The sequence below is a fragment of the Saccoglossus kowalevskii genome, chromosome 17 (assembly GCF_978046115.1).
Source record: "Saccoglossus kowalevskii chromosome 17, keSacKowa6.1, whole genome shotgun sequence".
In the NCBI taxonomy this organism is placed as follows: domain Eukaryota; kingdom Metazoa; phylum Hemichordata; class Enteropneusta; family Harrimaniidae; genus Saccoglossus; species Saccoglossus kowalevskii.
Genome location: NC_140657.1, coordinates 26,199,393 through 26,222,507, shown reverse-complemented (window position 1 = coordinate 26,222,507; position 23,115 = coordinate 26,199,393). Strand labels below are relative to the sequence as shown.

Sequence of the window (23,115 nt, the reverse complement as noted above, 5' to 3'; positions counted from 1 at the left end):
CCTGGAGGTCGTGACACACATGGTTTCACTTTGTTACTTTACGGTGTACAGTATAGCTGCAGAATTATAAATGAGACAAACAATAAATAAATAAATATTATAAACTGTTTTATAAACTATTGTGACTATAATTAGTAATGAAGTGTTTGAGGGATTGGCAATTTAGAATCATTGTTTTCCTAACTATTTCGAAAAAGTTGAATTGTTCATAGCACTGGCTCTGTTGTTAGTTTCATATAATCAAATTACAAATTACAGTTACTTTAATCAAGCTCATACAAAAATCATTCTGATTTCTTTTCTGGTTTGCCTTCGTTTCGTATTTATTCAGGCCTGTGAATGAATAAAGTAACACATATATTGATATCTGTGCGCGTGTATTCAAAACATACTAAACAATACATATTAATCTGTACGGACAACTATTAGCGTTAGTTTACTCTAATGTGATTGCTAAATACGTTTATTTTTAGAACCTAGGTATAGGATGCATTTCTATAATGAATCAAAATCATTATGTTGCCTTCAAATGGTTATTGAACATGAATGGTAAAACACGATACATAATATATACTACTTCAAACTGCCATGGTATGTGAAATAAACAACACCGTGTGCTATATTTGAAAACTATTGTAACTAAATTATGAATTTAAAAATCGTTGTGTTGATTCAGAACTTAATTTGCAAATACAGTTCATATTTGGAAACCTTGTTTCAGGGCTGTGTTACTGTGTCTGCGTTCTCCCAAAATCACACACGTTAATGAAAGATTCTCACTAGTCTACACCGAACTTCTATGACCTACCAGTGATTCAACAATCAATCACTGAATCATATACAAGGATGGATTCTTTCAAGTTCTACATTGCAAGAATTATACGATGGGTCGGATATGTATATGGTTTAGGGCTTAAATGCCTTGTTTCTAAACACACAATGAACAATAATAAAATGTTCGACAGTAATGAACGCTATCTGTGAATAATATGATATATTTTGATCATTCAATATTTGATGACATATTAGTCATTGACTGAATATTGGAATTCACTGAATATAAGTGACATAATATTTAACATTATCTGCAACCAATGAATGTACAAATGATATATCCTTCGAGTAAATATAATAATATATCTTTATCTTGAATAAAAACAGAGAAGCAAGGCACGTATAGGTTGCTACTCTGTTACATTTTGTACGTCAACAACGATTTTAAAAAATAGTATATCGTCTTGTATATATCGTTTGTCATCTAACTGAATTTCTACGGGATTGAACAATGGACAACTGTGGGGGATATCCTTAGTTGTATTCTGCCGTGGAACAAACGATCCTACAATGTGGTCTTCTCCCCATTGGTGCAATATCATGAACGTTACCTAAATATGGAAATAAAAATGAGAATAATTATATAAGGTTCTCATAAAACTGTCATAGTTCCTGTAATTGCAAAGTATAGTATAATTCCCAGTAGACTTCTGTTTCACAATTTTTTTTACACTTTCAAATGTATCGAAGAAAAACGCATACAATTTCCAATTGTTTGATTATAATGTTAAACATAAAAAGTAGCATTTAATGCTTGCCTTCTGTTTGAATGGCCATGGTAGATCGTCATCATATTCGCCGTCTATCAGATGTAACCATAGAGACATCTGGATAGTTCTTCCAGTGCAGGTCATATCTAATTTAACGTACATCTTGTAACCACATTTGCGTATATAGAAATTAGGAGACATTCGCTCAGTGGGTGTTACATTTCTCATCTCAGAAACACCGATGACCATCCACACAAATTCACCATTATAACTTGACATCTCAAGCTCCTGGATATATTTTGCCTTTGCAGCAAGCTCGGCATCTTTTAGATTTGTTATGAGACTTTTGGCATGGATTATCTTTGTCAATAATGACGCATGGCAACGCAGTGGGAGTGTACCATCATCCATCTTTACAATATTATTAATATTATAATTGTTAAAACTATTCTGTTTCTTTGTTAAAAAGTCCACTTCTTTTGTCATTTCGTTTAATTGAGCAGATATTACCTAAATTTGAAAAAAAAATGCAGGGAATTAATCAAACGAACATTTATTTATTTAAAGTGCATGTAACATGCCCACATACACGTTTTCCATTTTAGATTTGTGTTACACTGAAATGAACAGTTATTGATGTTTTTGTCGAAAATTATTACTCGTATCCAAGTAAATTTGAGATATTTGTCGTGCTGTAGCCACGCCCACCTATCCTGAAACAGCCGACTGTTTTCGGATTTCCGACTGTCGCCGAAGTTAAAGTGCGCCATCAAATGCAAAAATATGTGAGAAAGCCCTACTCTTGAGCCGTACTTTTATAACACTGCGTCATTCAACATACTTTTTAACGATATACATTTTTTGGTACGCTGTTTTTGATCTGTTTTTTTGAGAGACAGATTTTTCAGAAGTGATCACAACAAATATCTATGTTGGTTAAACGTTGTGTAGCGGGTGGGTTAGACTGGCACAGTCTTGGTTATTTATTTATTTTTAAATTTAAAATTAAATAAAAAAAAATAGCGAAATGGAGGTGTTAACGCGAAATCCCCTGTAATCACGAAATCACTCAGACTGGACGTTTCTGCCGAGCCCTCTGTGGTGTAAGCAGAACCTAGTGTGTTTTCATACTAGTTTTTATGTTAATGAGCAGAATGACAGGCAAGAACGTTGTGCAATCAGAGTAATTTGACCTTTAATTTATATCTAGTTAACCTTAGTACCTGAAGACTTCACTTTTCCTCAAGTCTCTCGATCGTCAATCATAACAAACGAAATAGTATATATACTAACATTCTATACAAATTATTCTAATGGAGAGAATTAGCCTGCGTGTAGCTTTATCTTGCCTGGGTTACACAGATCTGCACAGAAGACAATAATTGATGTTTTCGTTGCCTTTCCGACCGGAAGCTGCAAATCGATTGCATTTGAAGTTGCTCCGTTCTGTTTAGATGGAAACGGTTTGGCACTGTCGACAAGTTGACCTTTAACGCGACCCACAATGTTTCCCTCATTATGCAGCGCGCACGCCCCACTCCTTTTCTGTTTCCATTCAGTGATGTCACTGCATATCATGAATAAATAATAGCAATAGATTAGTTGCAAATAATACCAGTCTGTGGTGGTTTCGCGTTCACCCCACCTTTCGCAAAACTATTTGTTCCATTTTTTTAAATCACCACAGCTGGGCCAGTCTATGAGCGGGTACAATACGTATAACACGTTTCCAATCAATTCAAAGGTGCGACATGAGTGTCGTGAAAGCAAAGAGAAAACATTGGGATGGGCATTATTCTTACACCGTCATATCCAGTGTCCATTTGGCATTTTTGCGACCCTGAATATTACGCAGCAATTACACGCTGCTAATTGTTTCTGAATTGTTTAGTGATTGGTGTTGACTGTCGAATTCACATTCCTGTGATTTTTTGAAGCTCGATCTGTGTTTATAATTTATAAAATTAGGATCGGGTTTGGTCTGTCAATGTGTTTCGACCAAATAATTTTAATATGATGTTGTAATTATGACGGCAACGTTCACGGTGAACAGCTACGCCAGAAAGAATATATTTCGCATCTAACTTAACCCTATGCAATAAACTTGATATTATGTGTTCATTATGGCCCACTCTTTCTCGATGAACAATACATGAGTGGCAATTTAGTCAAAGACGTAAAAAATGTACAAGAAAGTTTTTCACTTTAAAAAAATATTTTATGCTTAGAAACATAACAATTAGTAATATTGGCGTACCAATAAATGATTTTAGGAGAGTAAGTAGCAGGCATTTCATTTTAATCGTTTTTCCTGGGGTAATCATTCCTGTCATATTTGACCTAAGTTTGTGTTCATTTGCAAATTAGTTGATATAGCCAGCCAGAAATGTAATGTGGTGGTCCTGATGATATCTCACCAGATCAGCAATGAGCTAAAGTGTCATTTATCCAAATTTCAGGATAAGTGGGTTCCCTATTTTTTTGTTAATCTCCGGTCGGCGAAAAGTACAGCTAGAATAAGTAATAATAATTAATAATAAGTGCACTCTTTGATAACATGGCTGTTGACATTTGAGGTTTTGCTTTTAATTTTGTGAAATCGCGATTTGTTGTTGCAGTGGAATCGCCTATTCGTACACATCTGTTTACAGTCGCCCATTATCCTGACATGAACAACATGACGCAAAATATGTTTTAAAATGTGAAAAATATATGACACATATTTACCATGTCGATTTCCTGACTGTGATAGTTGTATTGGAGTTGTGGGCAATCATTGAAGTGGTTCTGTAACACAAAGAATGACACATTGAACACATAAAAATACTTACAACTGACATCATAGTGACAAACAAATAAACAAAAAGAAACATAACTGTTAGATAGTAATGACACGTGTACAGTGAACGAAAAAGCAACCCAACCAGCAGTGTTGCAATATAACCCATTATTTTACTAACAAAATAGTAATATTGATATTGATATCTGCTCACCATTACAAAACTGTTTAACAGTTGTTTGCAAAACGGTGAGCTATATGTCAATACTGCTGGTTCAACATACGAGCAAATATTGACTCACCTCATAATCTTGCAAGCGTCCGGACCATAAGCATTTCTCGTTTATACATCTTACATCTATTCGTCCGAGTTCACGTTTAACTGCGTTGTCACTGTAGAGCTGCAAGATGTGAACGTTTAAATGAATTCACAAACATCTAAATCATTTGTGTCTAAAATCGCCAAGTTAGTATTTTTCAGATGCTAAATTTACATGGATACAAGGTGCTTTATTACGTCACACGATCAGACCAAAACAACTAAACGGCATACATATAGTGTGGTTTGGGTTAGATTATATTCAGAAGAATAAATTACCGTTTCAAGCGATTCATTATCTGAATGAACACCTTCTTTCTTACAGCTACAGCACATTATTGTCCCAGATGACCTGAATGACAAGTAAGGATATAATTTACCAAAATAAAATTCAAAATATGTTCATGATATAACAGGATACACTATATATCCCAACAATGTAAACAGTGAACAACATACATTCAATGTGTAGTCAGTATTGGTTTATGCGTTTAAAAAAACCCAAAATGGTGTGTAGTACAGAACGCCATAAGACTGGAACATCTCTTGCAACATGATTTTGCTAACTGATTTTAACGTTTAAAGTGTTATGCAGGTTCTGGCACAGTAGAGTAATATAGAGCTGAGCAATGACGTAATACAATGTTCGAATATAGATATTGATAGGTTACAACATAAATATTAATTTACAGTATAAATATTCTGCTTTGTCAGAAATTTGAGTGTCTATTATTTTCTGTGAACCATGCATCCGTCTGTATATTATATTTCATCCGGAAATACCGAGAAAATAAATTATCTAAAAGTCATTTCTAGTTATGTTATGTTTGCATATATGTTAGTAATAGGAGAAAATACTGTTCAACACTAGTGCAATATGTACCTCATGATGTCCATGCAAGTCTTACAATATCGGTGCCCACAATATGTCTGAAGTGGATTTCTTAAGACGAGTTCACAGTATCCACATATATAGTTCTCATCCAATGGATGGAGAAACATCTGCTTAGAATACCCAGGCATACTTTTACGATCCGATACGTATATTACTATAGGAAATAACTAAAATAAAAACAAAATATAGAATTAGATCAGTTTAAAAATAGAACAAAAAGCTAATAACAAAAGTGTTATACACACAATTGACACTACATTGTAAAGTTCAAGTTATGTTCAAAGCCATGTGATTAATTACATGCACATGCATGTATACTATGTCCAGTCGAATTCCCCAAAAAATGACTAGGTGCATTATTGGAACAGACTACAGCTACAACCACGGCCATGGCACTAATTTATTTGATATCACGTACAGTAGTATTAGGTCCAGCAAATCACCACCTCGATGCGTTTTTGATTCGCGCTACACGATAAACTATAAATTATATTTTTATAAGAAGGCGTCATTATATATGTGCTGGGCAACCTGAATCCTTGACTGACGCAATTTTTGATCCTTAACCTTTTGGCATTTAAGATTACCAGTTTGTTCAATAGGTAACTCACGTGATTTGTTTGGCGGTAAACACCTCAGGTATTTTAGTCGACATTGTTTAAACTTTGTCGACTGTTGGATGAGTATGTTACACAGAATCACAGTATGATACGGTAACATCACATGGATTATAAACTGAATGTGGTTCAATGGTGACAGTTTACTCTAAAGGTGGGTGCATGAGTGTCCACAATTCTGTACATGTAGTTCTGTACATTTAGTTCAGTACAAGGTGTGGTGTTGTACACTGAGTATACAGCAAACAGTTGAATAGTTTCTGTTTAGAATTCACACAAATTCGTAAATATATAATTCGTTCGTGTGAACGATTAGTTTTGTCATATTAGTAAGTTATGTATGAGGAAGTCTGATTGCAATTTCGTAAAGCGACATTCTATATCTACCTATATACCAATATACTGCATTAACCTAAACAAACCTGTTTCAACCGAACCTTTTGTTAACATAATACCAAACCAAGCCCTTATTTTAATTCCTGTCACATTCGTCTAGACACCAAGAGCATTAAGAGAATTAGACACAGGGTCAACGACACTCATTCGACACTGACAGGAGATACTAGGCGTGAATTGACGTATACACTTTGACGTCACAAAAGTATTATCGCAGTAATCTTATATAATCAATCAGCCATTCACAGAAGATCAAGGGTGAATATATATAAATATATATATTAGGTCAAATTACAAGTACGAATGTAAGATTAGGATGCTATAAATAACTTTTTGAAACCAAACATTACTTTCATGTCAGCTTCATAAATTGGCGGATAGCGTATATACCAATAATGAATCATAAAACAGTGTAATTACTAATTGCGATTACATACGGTAAAGTGTTGGTTACGTTGACTGTATTTTTAATTTGTAGTGAACTTTCCGATTACTGTAATTTATGTACATGTCATTATTCAGGGCCGAGGCACATATTTGAATGGTAATGTCTATAAATATAAATGACTTGTTTTCATCAATAGCTGTATACTTAAGTTGAAAGAGTGAACGCTTGAACACACATACACAATATCCCTACTGTACTAACTTCGACAGCTTCGAATTGAATACTATTGTGAGCCAATAGCAGCATTTGCTTTTTACGTCTATTGTACATGGACAGAGTATACTAAAATGGCATACAAAGGTGCAGATGATTTACTTATTTTTAATCTATTGAAATGTGAAATAATTGTAAATCCAGATCATATCATTTCTTTAAAATTTAAGAACTCAACCTTGTATACGTGGACATGCACCAACGTGACATAACAGCTGCAAAGTCCACGCAATCAAAGTGAGGCACTTGCTGATTGGATAATGTTGGCTCTCACATTGATATTAATTCGAACTTAAAATAACGTCAAAATTCTATTTCTGGATTGGTCAGTTTGAATTCTAACACCCATTTTGTTGCATAAAAAATGAATGTCCTTCATTGTACTGTATTACAATACAATACAATAATATCATTCAATTTTAATTTATATAATATATATTTATTTATTTATTTATTCACCCTTGACTTACAGATGAGAAAAACATCGAAATGCTAAAATTTAAAATCACAAATAAAGGGTATATTGGGGCGCGATACTGAGTTAATAAAAGTGTGTTCATCACCATGGCGTTATGAATCAAACACTTGAACAGGAATTAATGCATGTCACTCTTTTATGATAGAAATGCATTCTTGAATCCAAATTTTGCCAAATAATCTGATTTGTTTATTGATGATATCAGCTAAAGAATTACTTTGGCAACATAGATTTTTACAGTATATTTTTTTCAAACAAGATTTTGCGAGTGTGGTTAATAGTATAAATAGCGCCTAAAAGAATATTTTATAGAAAATACCACTGTATCGTTAATCTAACAATTTATCCTGTGAAGTGAGGCTTTGTTAAATAATTGCAATGTAAATAAATCATAGTCACGGTTCGGAACGCATGCACGTATTTGAATACAGACTTGTTGACATCATATCTATATTTAGATTCCTTTGAATGGACCACTATCTACACTGTTTGCATTGACAAAGTGCTTTTACTAGCAGTAGCTTTGAAACTTACTTACACCTCCCTATATTTTAAAACATGTTTTATTGTTTTATTTTACTTGCTGTGCGTTGTCAAAAACGTTTAGTATACGATTAAATAATTAATAATTACAGCATTATTAGGTACCATATACAAACACATAATGTAATCATTGAATCAATGTGATGCGAACTGCATTGAGAAGCTACAAATGGCTCGTCGAGCTGAAGCCATCATGGCGCCATAGTTTGTCTCAGTACTGATACCGAAACAGGAGGTACCGAGAGACACAGAAACAGAAGACATACCTGGTGTGTGCGGTAAAATGATTGTGCTTGAACGGCCCACAGAAACTTCCCCGTTAAATATGAAAAGACGTGTTTTGCACGCTTCCCCGATTAGTTTCGCGTTGGCAAGCCTTCGACGAGCCCCCGACACACCTTAGATCTCAGCCAATCATGGCTTAGCCAACCGATGCCGATCAACCAACCGGATTTGAGAACGATTTTGAGCCATAATGACCATTTTAATCTCCATAACTCAATCGCTCAACATACGGAGGAGTATATGATCTATAGATTTAATTGTTGAATTGAGTGAAGTAAATGGCAAATCAGTTTTACTGGCCAGTGTTTACAGGACCTCTAGTTTTTCTAATGCTACTGATCAAGCAATTTAACTATTTAAGGAAAAGCCTTCCTGGGAACAAAATTGGTTCTCTACCACGATTACCAAATATTATCTACTAAATATCACAATACTATAAGTGTATTGAGTAACCTAGTTGTTGCCACTGTCATTTGACATACACACAATCATTGCGTATACGTTTAATATTCACCACTGAGCACCATTATTTAAGGGGCTCCAAAGGTCAGATCCTTTCTTGAGTTAAAAACCAGAAGGAATAGACCCTTACTGTAATACAGAGTAAACACCCGCCTGCGTAGCTATGGTAGAATGCGCATTCGTGCTAAATATAAATGACTCATAAATTAAATCTAAGTCTGACAAATTTCACCATTAACAGATTAATTATGGTTTGTTTGAGCTCGGTATCTATAAGATGACAGTCTTTAATAACGTGGTTCGTAGTAAAAAGACATGTTATTCATTTGCAGACAGAAAATCGTGGTTACATTAACCTCAACTGCTTCTTGGCTGTATAATTCTTCTTGTATACTTTGCGGTATCATCTCAATAGTTTTACAATAACACGATTATAAATTAATGTTAAATACCAACCCAAACTTCACAAATTAATCGTAGCAGCAGGTTAAACATTAAAAAATATAAACATTGTTTACCCACCAACTGAATTGTCTCAATAAATAATTAACTTGATAGGCAAAGTTGCTATTCTGCCAGAAGTTCAGTTCGAAAGTAAATCTGTAGCATCTAAAACAAAATATGCATTTCTTTCATGCAGGGTTATTTCTGAGTGTCTGAATTTCCACAAAGCTTTCCACTTGGTGACGCATGTCGCTATACTTTGATACTAAAGAAACAAGATTAACCCAGACAAATAATGTCGAAAGGAAAGGAAAATCCGCGTACAACTACTTTTGTTATTCTCTATAAAACTGAAAAACTGTAATACTAGTATTATCAAGACAGCAAATAATGCAATCATAGTACACATGCAAAGTAAACAAAAGTACCCTGACTGTTTTTTTTAAATGTGTTAAAATGCTATATCTAATTAGGGCACGGTTCTAGAAGCCGTACCTACACACGAATTTGTGACGTCACAAAATACACGACCTTAAATCGTGGTCGAATTGGTGTATACAAATTACAATAAAGATACTTAAGACATTACACATAAGGTAAAACAAATCACGTGACAATATAATGATAAAAACGGTAATAAATCCTAGCTTAACAGTTGAACAGAACGATCATATAGTCAGTCGGGTCATGCCGAGGGTCACGCACTTTGTTGCAAAATGGCCGTGTGGTTGAAACTGGGTCATGGCGTGACGGGTGAGGAAGACATCATTAAACACTCATAAAAACACAATACAACGGGGAAGTGGTTGCATATTATGGCGTAGCCAACATGGGAAATAAAACAACGCCCACTACAAACAACATGGGTTCGAATCACACTAGATACACCCTCACCAGAACCGAAGCAATCAGAAACCAGCAATCATTTTGGCTTTTCCGTTCAACTCATCGGAACACTGGAGTAGTTAGAAAAATGAACACCACTTAACGACCAACGTCGCGGCGTGGTACACAAGCGTGCCATCAAAATAAAACAAAATTAGCTTGAAAAGACAGTGGGTTCGAGTCCCGCTCACAGCTACCGTAAAAACGTAAATCAAATAAACTGAAATCCCTCAAACCGTAAACAAGTAAACAAAGAACGTCGCGAAAAAATAATAAACTTCACAAAACTCCACCATGCAAAACTGAATGAGTAAATAATAAAATAACTTACGTCTTAAACTGGACGACGCGCAATTTCTTCAACAGTTTCAAGAGATAAACAAGACCCAAGTCAAGGTAAGTTTTGTTGAAGTGTCGATGGCGATCCCTATATTACGAAATCAATTCAGGCAACAGGCGAATATCTTCGTGGCGTTGTGGAATTTATACTGTGTCTGCGGAATTGTTGATTGAGGGTTCGAAGTCAGCAGTTAACATTTTGTTAGAAAGTTTCACAATTAAATCAAATATCCAATGATACCAGTATATTTATTTCATTATTTTAACAACTTGCAACGGTACACTAGTTCTGGGTCCTACTATTTAACGCCCGGACACGCGAGGGAGTGTCCGGGCACGCGCGGAGGCGAACAGGGGGGAATACCTAACGCGCGGGGCAGCGGCAGCAATCCTTGTACTGTATAATATTCGTTTATGCTCAAAATTTGAACCGGAGTGGCGAATTCGAGCAGCTACCCACACTTTTTATGATCGACGCCCAGGCATTCCGGCGAGTCGAGTCCGCCATATTGTTTACTAATTACCAAACGCTTCAGCGTGGTATTATTACCAAACGCTTCAGCGTGGTATTAAGAGTTTGTTTTCAGGGGTGGGTGATACCAAGGTGGGAAATGGATGCACATATGGGGTTAATTCCTTGAATTGCAATATAGAGGGTTCAGGCTGAAATACAATATATAGTGTTTACATGTTTAGTCTGATATTTCTGTGGTATTCTGCTGCTATAAGTAATGCACGATTTGTTCCGAAATTCAGTATATTGTGTGTATTCCAGGGTTATTCGTTTTTTGCTGAAAACACCCCTATTTTTTAGTGGCAGAGTTTGAATAGTCTCACTCCCACTGGGAAATCTGCATTGTTGCTTGAATGTGAGTTAATTAAACACATTTTCCAGACCGGCGAAAGAGTATGCAACAGCCAATTTTAACAGCCTGTCACGTGATTTTAGTCTGAATGTCAACATGAAGAGGCTAGTCCATTTTACGCAGGAGTAATTGGGAGTAGAATATGTGAGGGATAGTATCAACAGAGATGTGTATAGTGAAAAATAATATCTATCCTTCATTTACATCTCTGAGCATTTCTGTTTTAGTATATTGGTTTGAAAATGTTGAACTTGCATGATTTGCAATGTGTTTTTTTAATGGGACTCCCCTATTGATCGAATCCCGGGTTTGAACGAGAACGGCACACCACGTGATTCGTTTGAATGCAATGCTGATGGCAAACATGCCGTGTTACTGCGGTACTCCACTGACGGGATGTCTTACTGCATGCTACAACTTCGCTTGTGATGTTGCTTGTTAGCCATGGATTACATGAATCTTGATTACCAGTCAAATGTTGCTCATTTGACGTTGGTAATCTTTATTTGGAACTGAGTAACTTCCTGGTACTTCGTACTATGATAAAAATCAGTCAACATACATCAAGTTCTCACAATCGTAGTATTCCATGTGATGTACACCTAATATGCCAAAAATGTTGCTGAACGATTTGAACTGAATAAAAATAGCAGACGAAAATTTGTTTACAAAATAAAAATACTTCGGTTGCCAATGAAAACCGGTAAAAAACAAGCAATATGTTTTCGGCTGTTATCATGGAAGGGACATGAACGTGAAGCTAACGTCTGTTTATAACTAAAACCGGGCACCTTATACGAGGTTTGCAAAATAACATGGCAGTCATTAGAAGTCACTTTATTTTATTGTTAGGACGTATTCAACCGTTAAATGTATAATTTCCAATCGTTTTGCGATAGTATTTTCTAGATTGGAAGCAGCATTTACATTTTATTCAAAGTTCAAAGCTGTGTTGGGATTCCGTTGACAGTGGTAACAATGTCGGCGCCGGTGATCTCTTACCAGTGCGCAACGTAGCCAAAATAAAAGGCATGATCATTTGGGCACTGCTATTACAAGACTTTGGCTGTTGCCATGGTAGCGGTGGGTCAGGATTGTTTTTCCAATTAGTGATGGTACGACCTGCCTGTCAAGTATGAACCGTGACAAAATCAGCCAAGCCCAAAAAAAAATCACAGAAGAGTTAAAAAGCCATTCCTGCTGAACAGTTACTTTAACTTCGGGGTCAACTTTCTCATTAATGAAAAAAGATATCAAAAATTCAAATAGTAACTTTTTGCCCACACTCCAGCCGAGGACAATGAGCTATGTCTGAGGTGTTGTATCACAGGGAGTTGGACAAACTTGTGTATTTTAATAAATTATTGAATAATAAAATGTTATATAACTTTTCTTTTACCCCCTCCCCTTCCTGGTATCTATTTCAAGTATTTTTGTCAGGTTCAAATCGTTCACCAGCATTTTTGGCATGTTAGATGTACATCACATAGAATACTAGGATTGGGAGAACTTAATGTTTGTTGACCACCTGGAATCTGAGTTTTATAAATCTTGAAGGGCTCTCGGAAGATCCACCCGCTGCCTGGACCCGCAGTAAAATCTCCGCAACCATCAACATCGATATACCATGAGGTTTCTGCTGGCGACGTTGCGGCGTTACTCAGTTCCAAATAAAGATTACCAACGCCAAATTAGCAAAATTTAACCTGTAACCAAGACTCAGTCTATCCACGACAAGCAAGCAACATCACAAACGAGGTTGTAGTGTGCAGCTCACGAGTCAGCGACGACCGATTTCAACGAAAGTCATTCCGTTAGTGGAATACCGCAGTTGCACGGCATGTTTGCCAATGTACAGATCTGTGGAGGAACTTTTAACTTCAACATCAACCGTGTATCGTAGTCGCCCAGTTTAAGTTCTGGTTCTGTCGTGGTCCCAACTAAAGGGCGACAGTCGTCGTGTCGCGTCCTGTTCGATATGGGACTCACAGCGACGTATACAACGCGTGTAAAATACATTGTTTATTTACATGAAATTCGAACACGCGCTGTGCTACGACCACCGCGCTTAAACATCCACGAGTTATTTATTCGGACAATGACTTAAATTAGACGTCTGATTATTTTATTTTCACACGTACAGCGACACGCGTTCTACGCTGACAAGCGTTGCTAGGTCGCAGCACTGTCTTGGAGCATATTAATGGGCAATTCTCGCGTTTCACAATACACTGCGCCACCTACCGGGCTGTAGAGAGAGGCATATGATACGCAAAGCATCATGGGAAATTGTCGACATCTTTATTCTGAAGTTTTACCGCGCGTATTTGATTTCGTCAATTTGTTTTTCATATAATAATTCAGTTTATTGCCATGGTCTTCCTTTGCGAATCCTCGGAATGCTATTCACATACATCGAAGCTTCGAAACCTTGACAAATATCCTTGGATGAAGGGTATTAGGTGGGTAAAATGGCCGCAAGAAAAAACCGCAATTGCAAGGTGGAAACATTTGATTAGACGTGGCGGAAAAAGTAAAGATGAAAACATAGTGGACATTCTGAATATTTCTAGACGGTCGAGACTTTGTTCCCGACATTTTGATGAAGATGAGATCGATATGTGGGGAAATGCGTCCGGTGACCCCAAATACTTTGCATGGAACAACTGGGGGAAACCTGTAAATCAAAGGCCGTTGAATAAACATCAAGCTGCTAGGCAACCACGGCCATCAATTTTACAGGTGTGTGAGAACGTCCCAAATGAATTGGTACCGACTGTTGGCAAAGAGTTGGAGGTTGCAATAAAGCAGAAACCTGGTATTGGACGTAAGTTGTATTTTTTTGTTGACTTTAAACGTACATGTCGTTCGATGCCCGTAAATCAAATTAGTTGATGTATAGTTAGTTTGGCTAATGTCGAGTATGTGTATATGATATGATACGTGGTCCCCAAACACTGAATCCCAGAGCGTTTTCGTTATATTCTAAAGGATTGCGTTTTTTACGATCAACTAATTTCACACAGAAATATGGTAGCTGCTTGTGATCAGGCAGTATTCGTATTTATAATTGTGCATCCAAACGTTTGTGACTGTACATTTGAAGTGAACAATTTACTGAATATCAAACTGTCTTCATTATTTTTATATAGGTTTGCAGCTTAATGTTTGTCCATTTGTTGAGACACCACAACCACTGGATCATGATTACCTCCATACTGCATCTCCTATTTTGGTTAACATAAGTACACAAACCACAATGACCATGGATGACATAAATGTTCTAGAAAGTACAGCTAAACCACCATCTTCAAAAAAACCAGGACAAGGTGTAGTCAACTGTGCAACTGAGACTGATGAGAGAGTAAATTTCTATACAGGATTGCACTCAAAGTCTATTCTTCAGGGTGAGACATTCACAATATCAAATTCATTCATATTAAAACATTTTGTAAACATTTTTTTTTCAAAATTGTTATTGTTGTAATTTTGTATATGTGTTATTGCTTGTGTTGCTATACTACTGGTTTATTATTTTTGTACAGTTTTAATATATAGTTTCTGTGGTGACAATACATAGTTTAAGGTAATGTTTTCAGTACTGCATTGTTTATTTTGTTCATATGCTATATTTTTATTTGTTTTTATTTTTGTTGTAGGTGTTTATGACTCAATTAGTGGGGGTGTTGATCAACTAAAGTACTGGAGAGGTGCAGAGAGTACTGCTCATCATCATAACAGTGGGCGACAAAGACCAGGAAGGCAACATCAGTTGCCGCATTATTACCAATTTCTTATGTGCTTAATTAGACTACGTCTAAATTTACCACTTCTCCTCCTAGCGGATTTGTTCGATGTAAGCTGCTCAACTGTATCAAGAATAACAATCACATGGATCTCCTACATGTACCAGACTTTAGTGCCAGCATTACTTGTCTGGCCATCACAAGCAAATATTCAAGGATGGATGCCACTGGACTTTAAAAAGTCGTTCCCCAATACCCGTGTTGTAATTGACTGTTCTGAATTTTTTATTGATCGGCCAAAGAACAAAGATGAACAATATAAAACTTACTCACAATATAAAAGTCACAATACATACAAAGTTTTGTTTGGGGTTTCACCTTTTGGTGCATTCACATTTGTAAGTGACCTGTGGTCAGGAAATGTTTCTGACAAGTATCTTACAGAACAAAGTGGACTGATAGAAAAGCTGGATGATGGAGATGCTGTGATGGCTGATAGAGGCTTCCATATAGAAGATTTACTTTTAAAAAAAAATGCTGCTCTCATTGCTCCTCCATTCACCAGAAAATGGCTTAATGGGAAAGGTAAAAGACTTAATGTTAATGAAATTAGACGAACAAGAAAAATAGCACGCCTAAGGATTCATGTCGAAAGAGCAATCCAACGTGTTAAATGTTGGAGGATCTTGAAACACCAAATTCCATCTTCTTTACAGGATTGTGCATCAATGATTGTTAAACTTGTTGCATCATTCTGCAATCTCAAAGGACCCTTATTTTATTCTAAAAACGAACAAGCATTGAAAATGTCTAAAGTTGTACCCAAAAAGGCAGTTAAGCGTAAATACAGTTGCTGATGCTTGAATGCAAATGTATATCTTTACAACACGTATGCAAATGTACCATTACAGAAAAAAAAAGTCTTCTTCACTTGTACTAAATATGTATTTCAGTAATGATTTTCTAGTCCAGTTTTTATTATTATCTGGATTTCTGATTAGTTTTTTGTTCTTTCATATTGTTTGACTGAATTCAGACTTATCAATTTTTTTTTCTGCCATGGTCCAATCTGATTAAAATTGCATGTTTTTCCTGTGTGGGAGTCATTGTATTGTCACACATATTGATCCTAGATTGTGATTGGTTAGCAATCACGTAATTCAGATGATGTGAATATGTTCACACGATTTATGACCATGGATGATGCACCGTTAACAAATTAGTTGTTACTGTTACCATACTTTTAAATGCCAATTTTTAGATTAAATTATCATACTAAATAGGTAAACGACACTAGTTTTTATAGTTGGTAAATGTGTACATAATTTTAGCAGCAGGCAAGCTAAATGTTGAAATAAGTTTTCTTTTTTTTATAATTTGAATGCCAAACTTACAACGTAGGATTTCATACCATTGGCTGTACGTGTTGTATCATTCTGGAGTATGTGACCAGCCAGTCAAGGTAGCAGGTACATGGGTAGCACACCAAGAGATACATACTAAATCCTATAAAATATATTTTTTTTAAAAGAAACGTACAGATTTTCATTGTGATTTTTTTGTAACAATTTATTCATGTCAGTAAACATACATTATTCATCTGTCATCTTACTTGCATTGAATAAAAACATAAAAATAAATATTGAGTGTTAAGTGTTTTTTAATGTATGGTATTGTTCATACCAAAGTATAGTGTAAGTGTGTGAAAATAAAGGTAATCATACAAGTTGGAGTAGGTTTACAACATGTATCAACTAAAAGTTTGACTAACAATATGGATAGGTAGGTAGATCCACACACAAAATAGTTTTGTACTGTTTGCTCCTCCCACATGAAATCTTGATAATAATTTACAAACCTTTTGATCAAAAAGCAGTATCTGATACTATCTGTATAATTCATAATTATGGTGAAATGTACAGAAAATTTTGGAAAATGTGTAAAAATTTGCACTGAATTTTAAGCGGGAATAATATATGGCGGTCAAAGTGTTTTCATAGCAATGGCAGTACAGCAGTATTAAAAACAAGTTCTGCTTTACTCTGTAACAGTTCCCATCTGTCCACATCAAAGTATACAGGTATTTTTTGTATTCCTTTACGTGTGTACACAACTAAATCACAAGATGCTATACCTGTCACACCTAACTGGAATTGTATCTAGCTGTACCATGGGGAAGTCTGCTTTAAATGCAAAGTTTCATCAACTAGTTCTAAATGATATTTGGGATCGATGCAAGGTATTTTCTCAACAGCAATATTTTTGTGCTTAAAAGAACATTTAATTTCAATTAGTTTTGGTTCATGGCATGAACAATTAACAGTGCCATCAGGTGATGCTCCCATAAATGGTTTATTTTTCATTACTATTAGTCCACACTCATTAACTTCAAATTTTTTGTGTTTCTTAACCTCACTAATTGAGTATAATTGCCTTGCAACCGGCTCATTTTCTTTACCAAAAGTTACAGCACTGTTTTCAATAGGTTTTGCAGTTCCCAAAATCTTACTGACTAATGTTTCACACTTGTGAACATCTCTCACTGATCTCACCAAGTCAGCAATGCTTGCTGTTATACGTCCCTTTCTGGCTTCATACCATGCAGGATCACATTGAAGAAGGTTTTTTAGAATTTCTACATGCTGCTCTGTTGTATTTTGGGTTAAGTAATCTAAAAACATCATGTTACTTCCTGAAGATCTGTAAGTTGTATAAATCTCTTGCATCGTCGGCACATTAGTCACAGGCAATAGTTGTGGATCTTTCACTAACTTCAGAAATAATGCACCAGGATGAGATTCTTCACATACCTGGAAAAAATGTAGTCATATTTACTATCCATATTTGAGTGAATAAGGGGGAGGGGACTTGTTTTCTTTTCCCTTTTGTTTTATTGCCTAAAATAAAGTGGTGGGTAAAGAGTTGTCTAACAATATGACAGAAAAGGAAATTGTACTTATCTATATACAAACAAAGTTTCTTATGTTATGATGGGGCACTGGTAAATATATATTTTTGGCAATCTGTTTTCAGAGTATACAGCGGAGCTATATCAGCCGACAGGCTGTTAGTTTATAAAATATGTTGCCACCATGTTGGGAAGAAAGTAAAATTTACAATATGTACATCCAATTTCCTCAAGTGCCCCTCCCCATTTTTAAAATGGTTACCCCTTAAGAAAATCAGCACCTCACCCTTTTTAAATGCTCTTGAATCCTGAGAATGTCTGTATTGTTCACTGTTCTCAGTGGTCTGTAGTTCTTAGGTTGGGGACCAGGTTTCCTTGGTGTTGTTTTATCTCTGCGATAATCTAGGTCTTCCACCTTAACTGGTATGGATGTTTTGCGGGGCTTAGTCCACACACAAGTCTCATCGGTACTTACTGCAGTTCCCCTGTCAGTCTGCCTGTCTACGTATTCAGCTACTGCAAATAGTAGAGCAGCTGTGTGCTTGCAAGAACCATCATCACTAATAGAAAAATAAATATAAAATATTTTAATGGAGGAAACCAATAAACAAATATTTCACCATATAACCATAATTTATTTTAGTTTGTATAGTTAAAAACTGGGGACGAGAGAAAATGGATGGCATGCACTATACTTGTTCTAAGATGTGGGAAGGAGTGATTAAAACTTTAAAGCATTCTTTAATACTAAAATATACTGTTATTTACAACTTTATATTTACATGCTAATTTTTGTAAACAATGTAGATCTTTTCAAATTAATTATGTTTGCCTCAGTACATTAATATTAACAAAACACTACATGTAGCTTCTTAAAGATATGAATGTTTGAACTACATAGTACATGTAAGATAATTATAACAATTACTGGTTTGGTAACACTTACGCTGCAACACAGCCACAACCGGCGGACATAACTTCAGCATCTGATGAAAGAAGTAGCCATGTTGCGTACCGCTGAGCAGTTTGGCGTTGTTCCGGTTTCACCTCAGCTTTGACATAGACGTGATCTATGTGCCCAGACACCTTTCCTAAAAGAACGTCCTCTACATGGTTATCCTTAAACATAAGATACCCATCGTCATGTTTATATTTTGTCAGTCGTTCCGGTGTCCACTCGCAGTTTCTTATTAAATACGCAAACACGTCACCAAGCGCAACTTTCGGGAGACAATGAAGTGTTCGTGTCCACACCACTTGTTTACCATTCAGGTCAACAGCAACAGTCCCGTCAGCATTTAACACCCGCCGGCGTTTCCTCTCTGATTCATCATGATCACAGTCTTCAATAACATCGTATATACCGCTTGCTTTTTGTGCCAATTCAACCAACTCATTTTTCTTCTTCCCAGCACATGGTATACGACGATCAGTTAAATATTTTTTTAAATCGGGGACTCGCAGACGACTAAAGTCACAGAAGACCGCCATGCAAATAAGCCTCTCAACGTTCAACGTTCTCCGCTGGTGGCGCCATTATTGCGATGTCGACACCGGAAGTGAGAAATGCGTCTTTCCAGGTTATCCGCCGAGGGCGCACTTTATTGTGAAACGCGAGAATTGGGTTCCCCGATCTAAATTTCTATCCCGGTTTGTTGCACGTTCTTTTTTTAATATGAAATAATCAAATATGGGACATGTGTATAATAACAACCCCACACCCTCCCCGTGGCTTCGCTCGTGAAAGTACGGCAGCAGGATACACCGCATCACTCGTGAAAATAACTTCCATACGCAATGAAAGCCACGGGGAGGGTATCTGTCATAATACTTAGTACTTCATTATCACTGAAAACATTTTTCCCCTGAAATAAATTCCAGTGAATATGCCATTTCCCTCATACTATATTGAGACACAGCGCAGTGAAAATTAGATTCACATGTAATGCTTGAAAACATGTCAGCAAAAATAAATTAAGTGAAATTCTACGTGACTTCATAATAGTTGGAAATGAACACATTACACCCGACCCTACCACTCCATATACAATGTAAACTACACCCCAAAACATCCTTTCACCCACAGTTACTACCGTGTTTCACCAGTGTATTCTATTTGACGTCAGGAGAAATTGAAATAAACAAATTAATTATAATTTCAGCCTCTAGTTGACCACTGATTAAATAAACTACCTCGTCTTTATGTCAACTTGCAGTTATTCGTTGCCTACATCAGTGACTTCAAAATATATGTTTCAATCCCAGGAATTTCACTCGCTGTTAATTGCATGGGAGTGGCACTCTTTAATGAATTTCTATTGTCATGTCAATTTCTTGCGATTACTCGAACATTAAGCTGTAACCACATACCGCCTAGGTGCTGTAATTAAATCCTGGTGTAAGCACCATATGAACTATGAACAATGCATGTGAAGCCAGCTGTGGGGTATATTCAATCCTATAGATTTCTCATTGTTTGGTAACTATTTGCTGCAAATGCAACAAAAATCAATATAAAAAATATTACCCACACAGTATTCTACAGGTTACTTGTTTTGGTTAGTGTTTAACAATAGGACAATACCATTCGATCCATGGGGGTGACAGTCCTACGAATGTGCCGACATTGTCGAAGGACAAGGACAGGAAAAGTTTGTGCAAGTGTGGCGAGAGACTCCCGTAGTTACGCGGAAATTATTTACCTCATGTGAAAAAAAAGCATGTTTCTCATTGTTGTGCTATATTGTATCGTATCATGGATCTAGGTAGTCCTGCGTACAGTCTATGGAGGTACGCCGGGCTGTGGTGGGGTCGTCTAACAACCAAACGCGCTCCCGTACACACAGCACTGTATTCAGGGCTAGCATCCAAGAGCTTCGTGGTTGTGTTATAATGTTACAATGTGAAAACAGACAACCACTCAGCCATAATACGTATCGAGACCAAACATAATTTGTCGATAATCGAGTGTTGCAAGGAAAAGTGAGATTGTCGCAAAATGTAGCAAATCGTTTTCAAAACAGTGCCGCTAAGAAAGTCTCGCTTGGTTTGCGCCCACTGTAAAACATGTATAGTAAACAAACCGCCCTTTTAGAAAATATTTTTATTAAAAATAAGTACAAGTCAACTAAAACGAAAATTAAAACATGTATAGTGAAAAGACACCCCGCCCTTGTGGAAAATATTTTTATTCACAATTATTCAAGTCAACTAAAACGAAAATTAAAGCATGTATAGTAAATAGACAGACACCCCGCCCTTGTGGAAAATATTTTTATTCTAAATTATTCAAAGTACAAGTCAACTAAAACGAAAATTAAAGCATGTATAGTAAATAGACAGACACCCCGCCCTTGTGGAAAATATTTTTATTCAAAATTATTCAAAGTACAAGTCAACTAAAACGAAAATTAAAGCATGTATAGTAAATAGACAGACACCCCGCCCTTGTGGAAAATATTTTTATTCAAAATTATTCAAAGTACAAGTCTACTAAAACGAAAATTAAAACATGTATAGTAAATAGACAGACACCCCGCCCTAGTGGAAAATATTTTTATTCTAAATTATTCAAAGTACAAGTCAACTAAAACGAAAATTAAAACATGTATAGTAAATAGACAGACACCCCGCCCTTGTGGAAAATATTTTTATTCAAAATTATTCAAAGTACAAGTCTACTAAAACGAAAATTAAAACATGTATAGTAAATAGACAGACACCCCGCCCTCAAGGAAAATATTTTTATTCAAAATTATTCAAAGTACAAGTCAACTAAAACGAAAATTAAAACATGTATAGTAAATAGACAGACACCCCGCCCTTGTGGAAAATATTTTTATTCAAAATTATTCAAAGTACAAGTCAACTAAAACGAAAATTAAAACATGTATAGTAAATAGACAGACACCCCGCCCTTGTGGAAAATATTTTTATTCAAAATTATTCAAAGTACAAGTCAACTAAAACGAAAATTAAAACATGTATAGTAAATAGACAGACACCCCGCCCTTGTGGAAAATATTTTTATTCAAAATTATTCAAAGTACAAGTCTACTAAAACGAAAATTAGTCAATAACATACCTTACAGCCCTGGTGCCAATGTCCTAGTTTTCGAATTCTTAACTCGTTTTCGTTGACCCGGTTTCCTGGCAGTCTTCGCGGTTTTTGGTACTGTCAGCGCTCCGTCGGTTGATGTTACAGTCTTTTTTCTTCGTATATAACCTTTTACAAACTTCTGAAACAGTTGTTGCTTCTCTTCTTCCGTTTTCTGGGTCCATACGGCGTGTTTCACTCTGTGCTTTGCCATCCACGGTGCGAGTTCGTAGTTCCCTTGACCATAAAGTGCGCGTCTAATATCTAATTACTGTACCTTTGCGATCTTGTGTAATCTGTCAACCAAGTCGGGGAGTTTCAACGTCTTCCAATTACTGCTAAGCTTCAAAATATTGTTCATGCTCTCACACGCGTTGTTTTTCCAATCCAGGGGCACCCATTTGTTCGTTAGTCTTGGTCGTAAAATTGATGTCCGAAACTTGTCTGATAGTTTATGAAAATATGGAACGAATGCCGGCAAAGATAAATTATACTTGTCTAACAGCTCTGTAAATTTCAGGTCGAATTCTTCTTCGGTTTCGCCCCGTTGATCCAAATATATCGTTTAGCGTGTCTTTTTGAACTTTCGCGTTGGCACCAACTTTGTTTGATAAATGTCTTCCGGCGTTTTCTTGTAGATGTCTGCAGCATAATACTTGATGTGGCGATGAAAAACAGTCGTTTATAGCTTTGGTAAGAGCGGCCTCTTCGTCGGACCCAATAACAAGATTTGCAAACTGCGTGCCTTCGATTTTGTCTGATAATTTTCGTCGGAGATGAGAAAAAAATTGGTAGTAACTGTCGTAGGTGCCATCCCAGTGTAGAAACGTAGCGGCTAACATAATAGGGTGA

General features: G+C 36.2%; 3 protein-coding genes and 1 long non-coding RNA gene across 4 annotated transcripts in view; 2 read left to right on the top strand and 2 right to left on the bottom strand.

Annotated features, from left to right (window-relative positions):
• Positions 1-1,184: 1,184 nt before the first annotated feature.
• Positions 1,185-5,665, bottom strand: LOC102807714 (TNF receptor-associated factor 2-like). Its single transcript, XM_006824582.2, has 6 exons — positions 5,526-5,665; positions 4,922-4,994; positions 4,626-4,724; positions 4,272-4,331; positions 1,593-2,054; positions 1,185-1,385 (listed from the first exon to the last, which is right to left on the bottom strand). The coding sequence occupies exons 1-6, from the start codon at positions 5,663-5,665 to the stop codon at positions 1,185-1,187; spliced, it is 1,035 nt and encodes a 344-aa protein (XP_006824645.2).
• A 491-nt stretch (positions 5,666-6,156) lies between these two features.
• LOC144342269 (uncharacterized) overlaps positions 6,157-23,115 on the top strand; it is a 67,103-nt gene continuing 50,144 nt past the window's right edge. Inside the window, exon 1 of the long non-coding RNA XR_013418738.2 lies at positions 6,157-6,308. This is a non-coding gene — a long non-coding RNA (uncharacterized LOC144342269). The remainder of the gene's footprint in view (positions 6,309-23,115) is intronic.
• On the top strand, positions 13,750-16,899 carry LOC146732786 (uncharacterized). The gene is made up of 3 exons (XM_085492131.1): positions 13,750-14,331; positions 14,666-14,920; positions 15,173-16,899. The coding sequence occupies exons 1-3, from the start codon at positions 13,887-13,889 to the stop codon at positions 16,114-16,116; spliced, it is 1,644 nt and encodes a 547-aa protein (XP_085348257.1). The 5' UTR covers positions 13,750-13,886; the 3' UTR covers positions 16,117-16,899.
• Positions 16,889-20,047, bottom strand: LOC100373949 (uncharacterized). Its single transcript, XM_002730598.4, has 3 exons — positions 19,114-20,047; positions 18,454-18,727; positions 16,889-18,069 (listed from the first exon to the last, which is right to left on the bottom strand). Exons 1-3 carry the CDS (start codon positions 19,656-19,658, stop codon positions 17,419-17,421), a joined length of 1,470 nt encoding a protein of 489 aa, XP_002730644.2. The 5' UTR covers positions 19,659-20,047; the 3' UTR covers positions 16,889-17,418.